The 16,672-nt window shown below is 36.3% G+C and overlaps 1 protein-coding gene across 2 annotated transcripts in view; it reads right to left on the bottom strand.

The window, feature by feature from the left end:
- Positions 1-677: 677 nt before the first annotated feature.
- Positions 678-16,672, bottom strand: part of LOC124601329 (RNA-binding protein 4.1-like) — a 91,753-nt gene continuing 75,758 nt past the window's right edge. Inside the window, exons 7-8 of one of the 2 annotated variants that reach the window (XM_047136235.1) lie at positions 1,144-1,245; positions 678-860 (exon numbers count right to left, since the gene is read on the bottom strand). In XM_047136235.1, the coding sequence (XP_046992191.1) occupies positions 1,176-1,245 (70 nt within the window). In that variant the 3' untranslated portion in view covers positions 678-860; positions 1,144-1,175. Of the gene's footprint in view, positions 861-1,071; positions 1,246-16,672 lie in introns of those variants that run through there. The other variant, XM_047136236.1, reaches the window with a different exon arrangement.

Genomic DNA, 16,672 nt, shown 5'->3' on the forward strand with positions numbered 1-16,672 from the left:
ATATAGTCCCAAAATATTACAATTAAAAAAAATGTTCTTATATTTCATTTGGGTATTTGGTTTCCTTTTTGTATTCCATTGTATATTTTATTGTTAAATAAATAATTTTGATTACAAATGTGTTTGCAATATTGTGTGAAATATCCTAATGTCGATATTTTATGGAAATATGACCTTTAAAAATGGAAAACCTCAAGAGATCGATGAAAACTCTCGGGCGGTTGGGAGACCACCTGCGCGAGCGCTCACGTGACTATTTCTAGCACGAGCACATGAAGGTTAAGAATGACTAGTCCAGTAGTGTTTTGCAAAATATGTTCTGTACACCTATGAGACAAATTCTGTTTATGCTTCACTATGTTAATTATCTGACGATCTCATGCAGAACCAAAAGCCTGGAAGTTTGTAGAAATACACTCACAATAACATATTTTTCTTGTGCTTTGACTGGAGTGGGTCTGACAGTAAAACATCAGGAAAAGACACACTGAATGACATCTACTAAGATTATGTGTGGGGCCAATTTCATCTACTATTCTGAACATACAGCATAAACTGAGCTGTCATTTTCACATTCCCCTGCAGCATGGAGACATTGGTCGCATAAAATTCCTTCACCAACAAGAATACTGAATTATTTAAATAAAACAAATCTTTAATGGTCAGTAAGTTCATTTTCAATCACAACTCTAGATGATGGCTGTTTCTTTATTTCGACAGCCACTTTCTTTTCTTACTTTTAAGTAGCAATGAAATCACATCAACTACTAATGAGATCTGCAAATAGTGAAAATTTGTGTTGCAACATCTTCTTACATATTTCAACTCAAGTTGCTTTCCAATGAACAGTTCCTGCATTCCTGTGCCATAAAATAGTGCAAGCCATATGTGTAAACAGATTACTTCATTCTATTGCATCAGTATATATAAAAACACTTAATGTATTATAGTCAACAGACACTAATACTAAACTACTGCATAATATTTTTAAAAAATTAGAAATAAAATTCAAGGGAATAATAAATATCCATGCACAACAACCAGAATTTTTAAGAATCCAACATCAAATTTTGATTTTGATTTTATGAGCTACAAAAAATAAAATAAGAAAGAACAGTAACTACCCAAAGACATAAATCATACCTTTTTAGGATGAATAACAAATTCATAACAAATCAGAGATGATGTTGATTCGGTGAAATAGTCAACACAGCAGCAGCTTGCCCACCATGACAGAGTACCAACCTGAAAATATATTGAAACTACCTCACAAAAGCATATGTACAACATTGTAATCTCTAAATATTTTGTATTGCATATCTAAATTCTACCCTAGAAAGTGAAAACAGATGAGTAGTGTAATAGGAAATGGAGATCAAATCGATAATGTAATACAAAACTAAGGCATAATTGTGTAGTATACTGCCTATTCAAGAGAAAACCTTTGTACTTATGAGAGTGACAATACACTTGCTTTTACAACCTTCAGGCATCAACTCCCTACACTTCATCTTCATTAACTTCTACTGCAGTATTCTGGGTAGTTTTCCTCAAGACCGTCAATGATTTGAAAAACTGACAACGATCATAATAATGAGTGCCAGACGTAAATCGAAGTTTCCAATATAAATCATATCATCTCAGGCTTTACAAACAGCTACTGGAACACGTTCAATAACTGCTGAATTTCTGGCAACTGGCTGCATTTATACGACGCAAAATTTTCTACTTATTTACTTTACTACTTCACACAGCAGTCATCGGTTATTGTACTCCTTATACACCTTTCAGTGTTGAACACAGGTGAAACCTAATTTCAATGCAAAAGTAAGTTTTAGGAAATTCTTAATTACAAGAGCAAATTTAAGATACCAGTCTTCTTTCAATACAATCAGACTGTATCGAAGTTTAACCGCACCATAATCAATCGGATAGTATGGTCAGTGCTCTGAGAATGATTGGTCACAGATGATTCATGATGCATTTAATAGAAAAGACACCTAGCAAAATAAAACTACAAACAAGTTACTTACCTGTGAATAGAAAACAAATAGTAATAAAAGTGATAAGATGAAGATTTAGACTTGCATATCCGAAAATAAAATTGAGATACTAGTCATTGTGAGCTATCTATGGGCTAATGACTCTTTTTATGACTATGAAGCATGGCTAGCTACCATTCCAATAAGCCAAATCACTTGGGTGGCAGCACAGCAATATTTATCAGATGTTCAATTGGGTCTGAAGCAGAAATTTCTGGCCTCAAGATATATACGTACAACATAGAAAATGAGAGTAAATTTTGGGAAAATGGAAAAGCCTCTGTTTACAGGGTAGCAGTTGGTGGAAACTGTCAACTCAGTCTTCTCATACCTGGATAGTGTGGTGACAGTTTTCAGAACAAATATTAAGGCTGTCCTTTTATAAGCCAGTGAAAGTTGGAAAATAGCCAAGATTGTAACATGACAGTTACAGAGCTTCACAAATAGCTGTCTCTGGAACATTATGAATGTCTGGGGACCAGAAGAAATAAATAATTAGGAGCTCTGGACGAAAGCAAACCAAGCATGTATTGAGAAAGTAGAGGTGGATGGGGCACATGTTGAGAAAGCCAGATGGAGCAACTGAGATAAAGGCACTAGAATGGAATCCTGAGGGAAGAAGGAAAAGATGCAGGCCCAGAGCTGAATGGGAGAAGAAGCATTTAACCATTAGAAACCACAACAACAGATACCCTCACCTACAGGTGGCAGAATAGTTACAGTTTCCGTCTCCAAACATGCAACTCCTCGAAGAAGGTCTTGCAGAAATTCTCTCTGCAATCAGGAGACATTGTTCATGGACAGATGACCCAATGTGTATCCCAGTTTCCACAGGTCACTGTCCAGATGTGCTATATTTATACTGACAAAGAATATTATGAACAAAGTCAAAATATAAACAGAAAAAAATTCTGACCTCTGACCGTAACTGGTGCTGATCATATTTCAGAGGTTTTAATTCCCATTAGAAAAATCATTTATGAAATATGAAGCTAACTAGAATAAATAAGGAGCTACATCCAACATCACACAGATTTTACTAGAGCAGCAAAAATCGATGGTGACACAGACAACTTGAACTAAATTTTCAAAGCAACACAACACTATGTGAAGTTCCAACAACAATAACAAATAGCTACCCCAATATCAAGAGAACTCAAACAGCAGAAAAATCACACGAGGAAATACTGGCGAAGGACAAGAGACCCACAAGAAAAGCACAAAGTGAAACAGCCCACTCACAAACTACAAAACTAACTTATGGAATGAGAATCTAAAATGTGGAAGACAGAATGAATGAGTTTAAATTCTAGGATCACGATGCATGGAAGATAGAAAAATGAGCATCATCCAAAGAGAGGTCTTGAATGCCCTTTGGGAACAGTCTTTGATGTCTTAGGGCAGGCAAAATTCCTCATTGACACCTATGAGAAACAAAACACTCTGTCACAATATGCAGACTAAAGGATGAACAAATACAGCTTGAAGGTTATGTAAATTACTCAGTTATAGCAATCAGAATAATGCTGTCTTTATCCGCACCAAAGCCAAGTGTCCACAAAAATAAATGAATAAATAAAAAAAAAAAATTATCACAAAATGGAAAAGTGCACTACACCTAGCACGGATAAAATTTCACACTTACATCTGAAACCAGTTACCTAGAAAACAGATGGTGCTATTGACAAGAATAATCAACAGCTGTATGTCACAAAGCGACTTCCCAGCATCTTGCAAAGAAGTAAAACTTATCACCATCCCTAAACCACAAACGAATGTGAATATGACAACTAACCAACAATCAGTCAGCCTTCTTAAAACAATAGGTATGATTTTCAAAAGAATATTTCAAGTTGAGTAGAGAAATCCCTCATCAAGACTAGGATAATAAGAGCTAATCAATTCGGCTTCCCATAACACTTCTCATTGGAACTGAGGTTGTTGCGACTGACTGAGTGAATAGCAACAAACATGAAAATATCAAACTTGACAGTGGCAGTGTACCTCAATTGCGAAAAAGTCTATGATAGGGAGTGTGGCATGAGAACTTATAAGCAAGATAAGAAACAAAACATCAATTCCGGACACTTAGTAGGCAAGTACCTGATCAAATGTTCCTTCATTGCCAAATTTAACAGAAAGAAAGCAAGAAGAGCAATAAGGTGATTAAACAAAGAATCAATACTCTCCCTGACACTGTTCAATATCTGTACAAACACCACCACTTTAGCACTGCAAATAAACAAAGTTCAGTTCACTGATGAGACAATCTTCTACAGGCTGAACTCAGATGCCACTGAATAATTTTGGAGGTAGTTCTGAGATATTTTCTGAGTAATTTAGAACAAGGAACCTGTGGTCTCTGGCAGCTCGTTACAGAGTAACTGCATTTAGTTTGATTTTTTACTTCCATTTATTTTTGTATCTGTACCTTACTGAAAATATTTGTCCAACAGTGCAAATGTCAACGGTATACTCTGTCATGTTTGGTAACAAAATTGGCTCCATTCACTCACAGTGCTTGTGCTGACAACAGTAATGCCCACTTTACACTTTCCTAAGCTTGCATTCATTACTGCTCAGGCCTACTTTACACAGTGTTAGTTGTACATTAACAGTGGTTCACAGCCCTATGGATAGGTTTACTGACAAAAAGTCAACAGTTATGCAAATAATGGAAGAGCGACACAAAGCTAAGCTGAGCTGTTCCTGCAGTAACATCAACTTAGTCATAGCAACCACAATGAATCTTTCACTCTGCAGCGTAGTGTGTGTGGTTTTGAAACGTCCTGGCAGATTAAAACTATGTGTTGCACTGGGGCTTCAACCCAAATCTTTGTGTTTTGCATGATGGCCGGAAGGTATCCAAGAGGTACTGGTGAACATTACAAAACTTTTGCATCTGTCTGAAGGTTGTTACATTTCTCTGTGTTTTGGGTTGTACATTATACTGACTGAACATTTCAGTCTATTTTACTGTTGTGAAGCTATTTTTACAGAAACAAAGGTAATTACAGTAACAAACTGAATATTGTAATACATCACAATTATATATAACTTTTACTTATCTTATAAGATCTTAAATGTTATTTTTTAATTATCATTTACTTTTGTACTGCCACATTTCTGTACCACTGTGAACTGTTATATTACTGATTTGTATGTCAGATAACTGGTTTCTTATTATAATTATGTCTTTGATGAAAATCAACTTACATTGTATGTAAAATTTTGGACACTCTTGTCCTGAATTATCCATCACCAACAAGAATTTTGTAAAAGTTCTCAATAATTTTTTATTTCTATGTATTGTTTGTTTCAAATATAAATAAATGACTAACTAATAAAAGCAGCTCTAGTGGATTATTATTACAAGCGTATGCATTTTGTATAATTTGTTGAGGCTGCAGAACAACATACACAAGAAACATTCTGAAATTTTGTTCCAAGAGGTTGGGTCATTCTGTATAGTAATGAGAGGGGGCAAATAGGGAATCAGGTGCCTTCAAAAGCAACTGGATGAATTTGAAGTGTGGTTAAGAGCAAACAAGATGACGCCCAACAAGGGAGACAACAACAATGTACTTCACCAGAGAGAGACCAATGATGGAAAAAGGAACTATCTCTTAATGTTCAAGAGCCAACAGCTACCATTGTGAAAGAAAGTAAGCTAACTGACAACAAACTAGGCTACACCAGTGGTTGAAAATAGTCTCCACCTCTGAACTGAAATAAAATGTGATCCAGCAGAATTAATTTTTCAGCTTGACATAACATACATGACAATCAAAACTCAAACTTCAAATGTACTCTAGTTTTTGGCCCTTTGTAATATTTCCTTGATGAAATGAAAGTTTGCAGCTTATTCTCCAATGCAAACCAATAATGCACATTAGCTTTTTCCAAATGATTCTTTTTGCAGTCTTCTCTATTAGATGCACTAATCACATAATTGGAGTTGAAATTTGTGTCATCACTGTAACGTATTTCCCAGTTTGTAGATGATTTTATTTTGATGTTACAATCAGTGAAGTCCAAATTTTACTCTTAAGTTACAGAAAAACTGTGCCATGTCATGTAAATATTGTCAATTCATCTACAATGATTAATTTCCTAACACTAGATGAAGAAAAATACAACACACACACACACACACACACACACACACACACACACACAGAGAGAGAGAAAGAGAGAGAGAGAGAGAAAGAGAGAGAGAGAGCAGGGGAGAGGGGATGAGCTAAGCCAAGGTGCCTGTAAGAGATTATTTCCTCCATTGATGGCTGACTTGGTGCCTTAATACTGGCTATCAGAGGTATGACACACTGCACCTCAGTGCCACTTCTGCAGAATCTTTGTTGTGTTGACTTATTCCTGAAATACACACCACTAAACTGTAAATGATACATTCCTCCTCATGTTTTACAATAGGACAACAGTAATTAAATGATGGGACAATTTTCTCTGAGACTGGTATGAGACACATTATAAGTCAGAGCATCTCTTATTCCTATCTTCACCTGTAATACTTACCATTGTGCAAGATTTTACAGATTTACAAATGAAGAGATCATGTAGCTGTGCAACAAAGTATCTAGATTGAAGAACCCACAATGAAAAATAAGTTTGGTGAGTAATTTTGATAACAGTTAAATAAATATGCCTTCATTGGAAAAGTTTCCTGACACACTTTGTACAGTCTTACCTCACGGTGGGCAAGTCACACTTCAAAATAGTGACGGAATATTTACATACGAAAACAAAAGCACCAGTTTCTCTCTTTCTTTTTTTTCCAAAGCCTCAATGACACATTAAATTATAACAGTCTGTCACTCCTCAACATGATTACTTCTCCCAATTCCAGCTATAAAATTTTACGTGTGAATGCAAGGCACAACACCTATACTGAAATCAACTGTGAAGTGCAGCTCTTTAAAACTGGATCTTCTCTGAACAATTTTTTTGGGAGTTACTTGCTGATGAAAGGATTTTTTAATTAAGAGAGTCCCATTTCTCAACAGTATCACAGACAGAAACTGTAAGTTGTACCCTCAAGCTTCTTCTGGGGGTAAGTCACTACTTTTTTTTACAAAACTGCTATCCTGACGATGCACCTACCCCTCTTTCTCAAACTGAGTCAGCATTGTTCGAGGAATCCTACACAGATATGAGTGTGCTTGTGTGGTCCACCAGTTCTTCCGGCATTATATTCTATTGGGCATATAAACAGGTGTAAAAACATATAGACATAAGTAACATATCATTAAACTGCAGTACATTTTGAGCTTTCACCCTTTTTAGAGTCACTATGGTGTGTGTGGATTTATACCAAAAATGAAGGAATGCTTGAAAGTTCGTGCAATTTTCCGGTTGGTAATATACGCTTAATGACCACTTATTGATCATCTGCAGGTGAGTGGTTGTCTTTTCTCATTGTGTTCATTGTTTAATCCTAAAATTCCATTTTCATAACAAATATGAAACATAAAAGTGGGCTCCAAGCACTAGACAAAAAATTCTGCATTTAGACCACTGCATAATAACAATGTAATTCCATTATCAAAAACGAGGAAAATTTCACTTTCTCCAGTGTGAACACCAACCATAAATACATGCAGATTGATGCACATTAACAAGAGGACAAAAATAGTATTTCATGATAGAATCAATGATAAACCCATTGACTCTTATCCACTGATTAAATAGCTACGGAGAGCACTATTAAACAATGTGAAGTAGAATGGCTTTGGAAAAGGGAAACGGACAATTTACATTTTTGAAGTAAATCCTGGGCATTTGTAATGCAAAGGATTCCATGTATATGATACTCAAGCGTCTATTCTTCAGTACTTGTGAGTTTCCTTATTTTAGTTCAACATAAAATAATTCTGAGGTGTGCTGTTGGAATCATAACCAAACGTGTAAACTGTCCCACCTTATTACATTGTTTTATGTTTCTCTAATGTCCCATATTTTATGCCTTGATATTTAATCACTGTGACTGAATCCACTAGCAGATGATAAATATTGCAGTAAAATACTAACAGGGGCTTCTCTCATATTCCGTTACTTTGCCTCCAATTCCCCACATTAAGGCAAACTGACACTGATTAGACCAAGTGGATATATGAGCTAAGTTATTATGCAACTGATGAATCATGATGTACTTTTATACGTAACTATGTTTCCTGCAAGTAACTTATATGCATTTTCGCACTGCCTGACTTTTTATGTTTTATTTTTTTGAGAAGCATTAGAATCCCATGTCTAAGCATTAGAGTAACCCGATCAGTGAAAAGGCTATGCCTTTTCAAATTATACTATTCACCAATTGCAACTTAACAATTACAGAAATATTCTGAGAACGCCTGTGTACAGTTATGTTCCATGCATCGAGACTTATTTACAGTGAGTGATTATTATTTTCTGTGCAGTAACAGGAATTTGCACATTCAGGATAAACTTTTTACGATAATATCCTGTTGCGTTATTGCATTTAGTTGGAGTCACAAATGATGGCAGTCGTGTTTTGGCTTTTTCTGCACACCTATGTCACATGACATCAAATGAGTGTTCAATATGTTCTGAGCACTCTGCTGTGAATGCCATACTAATGCAAACATTAAACGTGATCGTAAGCAAGTTGTTTAATGAATTCTGATTCCATTTGTTGCGAGTTGTCACTGCTGATTGTAGTGGTAAGATAAATTCTGCTTAAGTAAGCGAGAGACATAATTTGCAGGATATACACTTTCTTCAAGCGGAAAGCACGAGCATGCACATAGTGCAACTGTCACTTGGAATCGTCAACAATGCATCCCCATCCACGCTTCTACATAAGCGAACCACCATCGTTTGTGGGTCAATCTATAGTACTTTGTCCAAACTCTGTTCTTCCTATTTTTTCAAAAAATTCTTTTAGGCACTGATTTTGTTAGGATTCGTAGTTCTTGCAGTGAAATTGTGGCCCACTCCTCTTGTATCGCTCTTTTCAGCTCAAATATGACCACGAATTGCCTTCCATTGTGATAAACACACCCTTTGCAAATATTCCTAAAGGTTTTCGACAGGATCCAAATCTGGCATATGTGCAGGATAGGCCAAGACATCGGTATCTGTATCTCCAAACCACTTTTTGGTTGTAGCAGAAACATGCGCAGATGCATCATCTTGTTGAAACATTAGACTTTCGCCTAATAGGTCCTCATAATTTCTCATCAGTTCTGTCTCTAACATCTTAGTGTACATGTTAAAGAGTTCATTCTAGTGATCAGCCACACAACAGATGATTTACCTTAGGCACAGAAGGCTACCCAAATCATAACACTCACACGACCACAAGTTCTGCTCATTCTTACCTGCTGCTCTGTTCTCAGACCATGCAAATAACAATGAAATCCCTCTGGCCCATCTACATTAAACCTTTTCTCATCACTGAAGTACCTTTATCCCATTCTGAAGCCCACAGCGTATGTTTTTCAGCAAACTCCATGTTTTTATGTTTGGTGTTAAGAGCAGCTTCCGGCAGCCATTTCTTGAATGAAAGACGTTTTTCATAAGACAAAACTTGTCATACATGTCTGGCAGCTATCAGAAACTGTAAATCAGCAACGTACTGAAAAGAATACCGGCTTTTGCCCCTTGCTTTGCGCAAAAGTAACTGTTGCGATGTCGCAGGTAATTTTCTATGTTGGTCATATTTTCCACTCTGCTCATATTGTGTGCCCAATCTAACAAAATTATTGATCACTGCACTTGAACTGTTCAACTTCTGGTGGTTTGACGAGTAGAGTGTCCCACTTCCTTGTATGCACCAATTTTTGCTTTTTCATCAATGGTAAATGTTTTTGCATGGCACCATCACACACATGGTCTATATACACAATACACACTGTCACTAATGGTGTCTTGTTCGAATCATTGGATGTGTCATATACTGGTTAACTGCCATCAAATGCAATACAATTTGACTGCATTTGTTGATACACTGGATCTCATACTATTGCATATACAATGTCCAGAACTATTCCATCCAACAATGTTAATTTTCCTTCAAATATCCATTCCTCTATACTGATTTCCATTACTGTATATTTAATTTTACAGTACAATTCTTTTAAACTGGCTATTATTAACCAAGAACAACATTAAAGAAATAAACGTATTCATATATAACAGGATCCAAAAGAAATACTACATCTACATACATACTCCACAAGCCACCATACAGTGCATGGCAGAGGGTACCTTGTACCTCTACTAATCATACCCTTTCCTGTTCTTTTCTGCAAACAGAGTGTGTTATTAGCGTTTTAATTTTTGGTAAATAAATATTAAGTAATTTCAGTTGCATTGTCTTCGATAATAATCTCCTATGACAGCAAGGAATTGTTAGAAGTATGCTCATATTCTTGGATGGATGTCAACAGATTAAGCGTTACTTCTAACCATACAGACTTTTTTCCGTTAGCTTACCAACGCAGTTGATCTGTAGTTAGTAGCCACGAACATATATTTGTGACATGTATCAAACATTATTGATAGTCAAATACAATGACTTTAGTCTAAGAACAATATTTCACTATTAACCACTTACAAGTTTATTCAAGTAGTAGTCTAATTCAAATCCTATATCTCATTCGCAAAGAAAAATTTTAAAAGCATTTTAACTCCCTCGGAAGGTCACTTATGTAACTAAGTGGAGGTATGGTGCATATGTGTACCTTAGCAAATGCCATATTTGCTTTTCTCCAAATTTTGAGTTCAGTTTTGTTTCCATTGTTCAGTCGGTTAACATGATTGTTAGATTTCAGCTTAATGAAAATAAAAACTACAGCTGTACAATTGGGGCACCACTACTGTAGTGATATTTCACTTATTTAACTTAAATTGTATGATTTCTTGTTATCGGTCTTCAAATCATTATAGGAAATTACACCAGGATACATTTTTTAACTCTGTCAAAATTTAATTCATAAGATATTCAAGATAGCATGAATTAGAACATGAAAGAATTAAATTTTCATCACAGTTTTCCTGTAACCCTTTTCTTCCATTCATTCTTAGAGCTACTCCTTCGTTAACTCCATTTGATTTTGTGTTGATAAACCTGTTTTCACCAGACCAGAAATCTTGCTATTGTACTTCACTAATTCTCATTATATCTAACTACAACCTATCCAGTTTCCTTTTCGAGTTCGCTAACCCACCTGCACGACTGGGGGATCTAACATATTCCACATTTCAGACCACTAAGTTCCAGATACGTTTTTATCTGATGATATACTCCTGAGAAGTCCTCACCACAAGATCTGAATAGGGGGCTATTTTACACAAGAGTTCAGTCTTCCTTAAACTATACAGTAGAACTATATTTCCTCGGGGAATATAAGGCTGCAGTTTCCCCTCATTTTCTGCCATCCACAGTACCAACACAGCACCACCATGTTGTGTTACAAGGCCACAACTGTGAATCATCCAGACTGTTTCCCCTACAACTACCGAAGTGGCAACTGCACCATATACTTCCCTTTAACACCCTTTCGACGTAATAGCATCAACGGTTGGGCTATCGTTATTTCTGAGGCACAAGCTAATTCATTGCAACAGGGTCCATGGTTCATGGCTATAGAAACATAATGATCTTAATTACCTTTCCTTTGTTTACATAAAAATATTTCTGACTGTATTAGACATTGCAATAATCTAATTTGATCATAATTTATACATAACCACATACATGAAAATAACATTAGTATACTTTCAAAAATAATAGTAATTAAAAAGTAATTGTAATTCAGAAAAGGTAATTAAATGTGTTAATAATGGGTTGGAGTATCCTTAGTCACCAGAGGCTTGTGGGATCTATAATCAGATACTTGCTAGGATGTATAGCACAGAAATATTAAGGCAGAACAAGACTCTGTAAAGCAAATAAGGATAGTTTGTAGCTTGATGATAACATGCCTTCACAAAGAAGGAACAATAAACATTATTCTTTCATAACAAAAATATGAAAAGTTGCAATACTACATACAATTGCTGATGTTACTGCAAAGAGTATTCATGCCATAAATGTTCGGCTCACTTAAAAATGAGGATGTAATGGTTAAACTGTATTATCACTCAAATATCATGAAAAAGTAGTCTTTAGCATTAGCACCAAGCTTCAGAGAAAACATCTGTTCCCCCTGCACATATAGAACCAAGTCACATTAAGCAGAAATTACTCTCAGCAGAATTCAGAAAGCAACTAATGATGGACTGTATAAAGCAGAGACATGGATACTGAGAAAGCAGAATGGGAGGAGAATTGAAGCTTGTGAAATGTGGAGGAGAATTGAAGCTTGTGAAATGTTGGTTTGGCAGAGAATGGAGCAGATCAGCTGAATTGATGAAGTCAGGAATAAGGCAGCACTGAGAACAGTCGCAGAAGATCAGAGGATGTTGCTGATAGTGAAGAATGAGAAGCTACACTGGTCATCATTTGACTCGAGACTGCCTTCTAATAGAGGGAATTGAAAGGTTTATTCCGGGAATGAGAGGGAAAGGCAGAAGAATTTGCCAGATGTTGGATGAATTCAGTAGACTGCAAGTAGGTTATCAAAGAATGAAGAAGAAAGGACGAAGAAGTATAGAGAACTATGAAATCTAAAAGTATCACAAGACAGTTAACCAAATTATGATTACGATCCATCAAGTCATCACCAATTCCTGGTGACATTATGAATGATGCCCCTACACATGTTGCATTGGTCCTATTTCTTACAGGATCATTCCAGTGCTTTTTTAGTGCTCTACCTCTTCTGCTTGGTTGTCCTCTGTTCCACTGATCTTTTGTTCTCCCGAGCAACAGCTTTTCCTAGCAAGTCTTCTGCAGTCATGATATGCCTTAAGTACCTTTGTTTCATTTGTAGTAATTTGGCCCCTAAATATATTTTATTTTTTCCAGCACAGTTTTATTTTTTCAGTCCGTGAAATCCTCAGGATCCTTCTCCAGAACCAGATTTCAAAAGAATCCATTATCTTCCCATGATTCAGACATGCAAAACTATGGGGAAAAACTCGAAGTTTCAGCCATTTTATTTTGTTCAAAGATGACAGTTTCCTTCCCTTTAACTATATGCTTAATTTAATTGCAGTGGCTTTCTTATATTCTCAGTGCAGGAGCTGCTTTTGTTAATGTAGATCCTAAATACACATTTTTATCAACTTACTCAATGCTTTCCTCATTGATCACCAATTTAATCTTAATTCCTATTGTTAATTATGCTGTTTTCTTCAAATTTAGCCTCAGAACAACTTTTTCTCTTTCTTTTCATATTCTTCCCAGCACACTTTTAATACCTTCTTCACTGCCTGCTATTAAGTACTATGTCACATGCGCATCTCCATATCTGTTAAGACCTGAAGTTCACATTACGTATTCACCATAAAAAGAAAAAATAGTGACAGTATGCATCCTTATCTGATTCCTTTTCCCAACAGAAAGTTTCTGTATATTATTGCTGTATTATTACTGTTGCTTCTTGGTTTTTGTACAGATTTCTGATTGGTTGTACAAGGTGCTCTGATATTCCAGTAAAGCCTATTCCAGTACTTCCTACATTTTTAGTGTCTTATTGTTAAATGCTTTGCTGCAGTCTCTGAAGCACATAAATAAGTGGGCTCATAATCCGAACCTACGTTGTGCAGTAACATTAGTAATAAAATTGTGAAACAAGGCAGAAAACAGTTTTTGCTTAGTTATCATAAAAAAGTCATTATATAAAGAGTCTGTCTCAGTTGCAAAGTTGTATCTGCAAATCTAAGTAGTTAAGTATACCACATTTATCTGTCAATTATTAGGTAAATTCCATTTTGGGATGCAGTTTATTGAAGCCTTCTACTAACACTTTGACTTTTTCCCTTGATCTACTGAAGATAATAAACAAGTCATTGGCATATCGACATTAAAAAAGGACTTGTTTGGAATTCTCTCTGTTATTTTTAAAACACCTGCATTCAAGATTGTCAACAAAAACATCAAATAGGAAACCTGCCAACGAACTACCCATAGCCAAGCTGCTGGTTTGTCTACAGCATTTGTTGTTAAATGAGAAGTAAGTGAAAGGATAGAATAAATTTCATTGGTTTCGTCTAGTGTAAGTCAGCTGTATTGCATAATATTAGGGTGACTTATTACTGACTGGAACATTGGTGTATGGTGTTTTTTATTTATTTACATCAAATGATAGTGGAAGTCAATTTTTTGGAAAGACGCGGTACTAGTGAGTGAACCAACTAACTCCTTCTGATTATATACTGTGACGTTCTCCTTAAACACAAAATTTTCCTGCAAAAGTCTCAAGACTAATTTTGAGATTGGTTGACCCACATTATCAGTATCATTTTATATGGGGAGTATCAGGTAATTCTCTTTACGAGTTTTAATTTGGGCAAACAACGATGGGGCTTTAGGGTTCATTATTTTCACTTATGAAATCATATCAGGACAGATTATGTTCATGACTTATCCAAACAAATTTAACTTTTACCAATACTAATGCCTTCTGTTGATGTACTGCCCCATTAGCATGGGCAACACAGTTTTTCTCTGCACCGTAGTTTCAATGTGACCATCTATTGCACCATTTAGTCACCTGATATCTCTGTCATTCGATGTACATGTGGCTCTATGCTGTGCTTCACCTGGCAGCTCTGACTATTTTAAAGTATTTTCCATTACTTTATTAGTGTCCCTTCCTCCACTTTATATTTGCTTTCATACAGTTATCCTCAGTTTTTATCCTTTTAAGTTTATACATTTGGTTTTTTTTTTTTAAAGATAATTTTTAAAAGTTTAGCAAAGCTTAAAACCATGCAACTTGTAATTTTATGTAATTACTTTCTTGCTTTTGTTTTAAAAAATTTGAGGAAGCCTTGACCAGGTGACATGCATTATTTGTAATAAAAATAACTTTCCAAGCAGACTGTCTCTTTACAAAATTATAGAGACCAGCTGCTGTACCAATAAACCCATTATAGAATCCATGAACCATCTTATGCATGGTATTTAGTCCCTGGATTCTCCACCTTTTCTGGTTACCAGCCACTACTGACGTGATTATGTGTAAAAGCTGCATGATACACCTTGGTGTCCTCTTTGCTTACATTTTTGAGACGTGGAGTTGTAAACGAAATGTATATTGCAGTGCACAGTCAGAGTGCCCCTCATGACAGCTGTTTGCAGAACGTCAGTTGTGTTGTACGAGTGCTGATGGTAACATGGAACATCACAATAACGAGGAGTATCCAGATAAGCATTTCATGTATGGTACAGCTAACAGCAATGTGTGGAAAGGCTGCACATTCATACCAAGAAGCACACACTGCACGAACAGAATGTTTACAAGGGTCCATCAATGCCTCCGAAAAACTGGGAGTTTCGCACATGCTATGCGAGCAGGTAGCCTGCACGAATTATACCTGTGCTTGAAGATGTGACACTGGAAACAGGCGAACACTTCCACGAAACCCGACAAGAAGACTTGCTGCACAAATTACTGGGATGCGCCACAGTATTGTTTGGAGAATAATCCATCATGATGCAATGTACTCATTCCACCTCCCATTAAGTTTTTTTGAGTGTCTTAGTGAAGGAGGACTTTCGTCCTTGACCAATGTTTCGTCAGCTGATGCAACAACACACTTTAGGCAACTCTATATTTAACAATAACATTTTATTTACAAATGAAGCAAGGTTCAATTGTCAAGGTGTGTTTAACTATCACAATTCTCATGTTTATGAGTTAATTCTCTAGGCTCCAATCCACATTCTGTGCACGAAGTCTCCTCAGCGATGTTTCTAACTGTGCATGTTGTTAGGAGTGCTAGATGACTGTTTTATTGGGCAGTACATGTTACCAGTCCGACTCAATGGACAGAATTATCTACGATTTCTGCAGCACCATCTTTCAGGACTGCTTGAGGCTGTCCCGTTAGATCAACACCAGAGGATGTGGTACATGCACGATGAAGCACTGGCATATTTTGCTGTTATGATGAGATGACACACAACACACCGATACGGCCAAAGATGGATTGGGTAAAGAGGACCTATGCCATGGTTTCACCTGATCTGAACTCCATGGATTTCTGTGTTTAGGGCCCCCTTTGGATGTACTGTATGCCACTATGGTTAACACAATTAGGTATTGGAGCGTGTCAATGCTTGTACAAGAATTTCAAAATGATCAAGGCAAGTTTGAAAGGATTCAAAACTAAATGTGGTGACAGGTATATCGAGATACAAGGACGACACTAAGAATACCTTCTTTACATACGAGTACTGTCTTCTACGTTGTCGTGATAATTCAAGGAACATTCATTCTACCAAGTAATCTCTAACAACTTTACTTAATGCTATACAGTATTGTTATCTTTTCCTAACTGGGATGATGCTTACACAGAATGAGGTCAGTGGTGTCTGGTAACCACAAAGTCGCAATTATCTCGCAAATGGTTCCTTTGCAGACTTATGTTTACTGACACTTCTTTGCTTCTAGTATCATGTACTTTCAACTACTTGCATCTGTTAACAGACACTGGTGTTCATGGCCTACCTCTAACAGAGAGGACATGCCGGTAAG

Source organism: Schistocerca americana, chromosome 1 (assembly GCF_021461395.2).
Source record: "Schistocerca americana isolate TAMUIC-IGC-003095 chromosome 1, iqSchAmer2.1, whole genome shotgun sequence".
Lineage (NCBI taxonomy): Eukaryota > Metazoa > Arthropoda > Insecta > Orthoptera > Acrididae > Schistocerca > Schistocerca americana.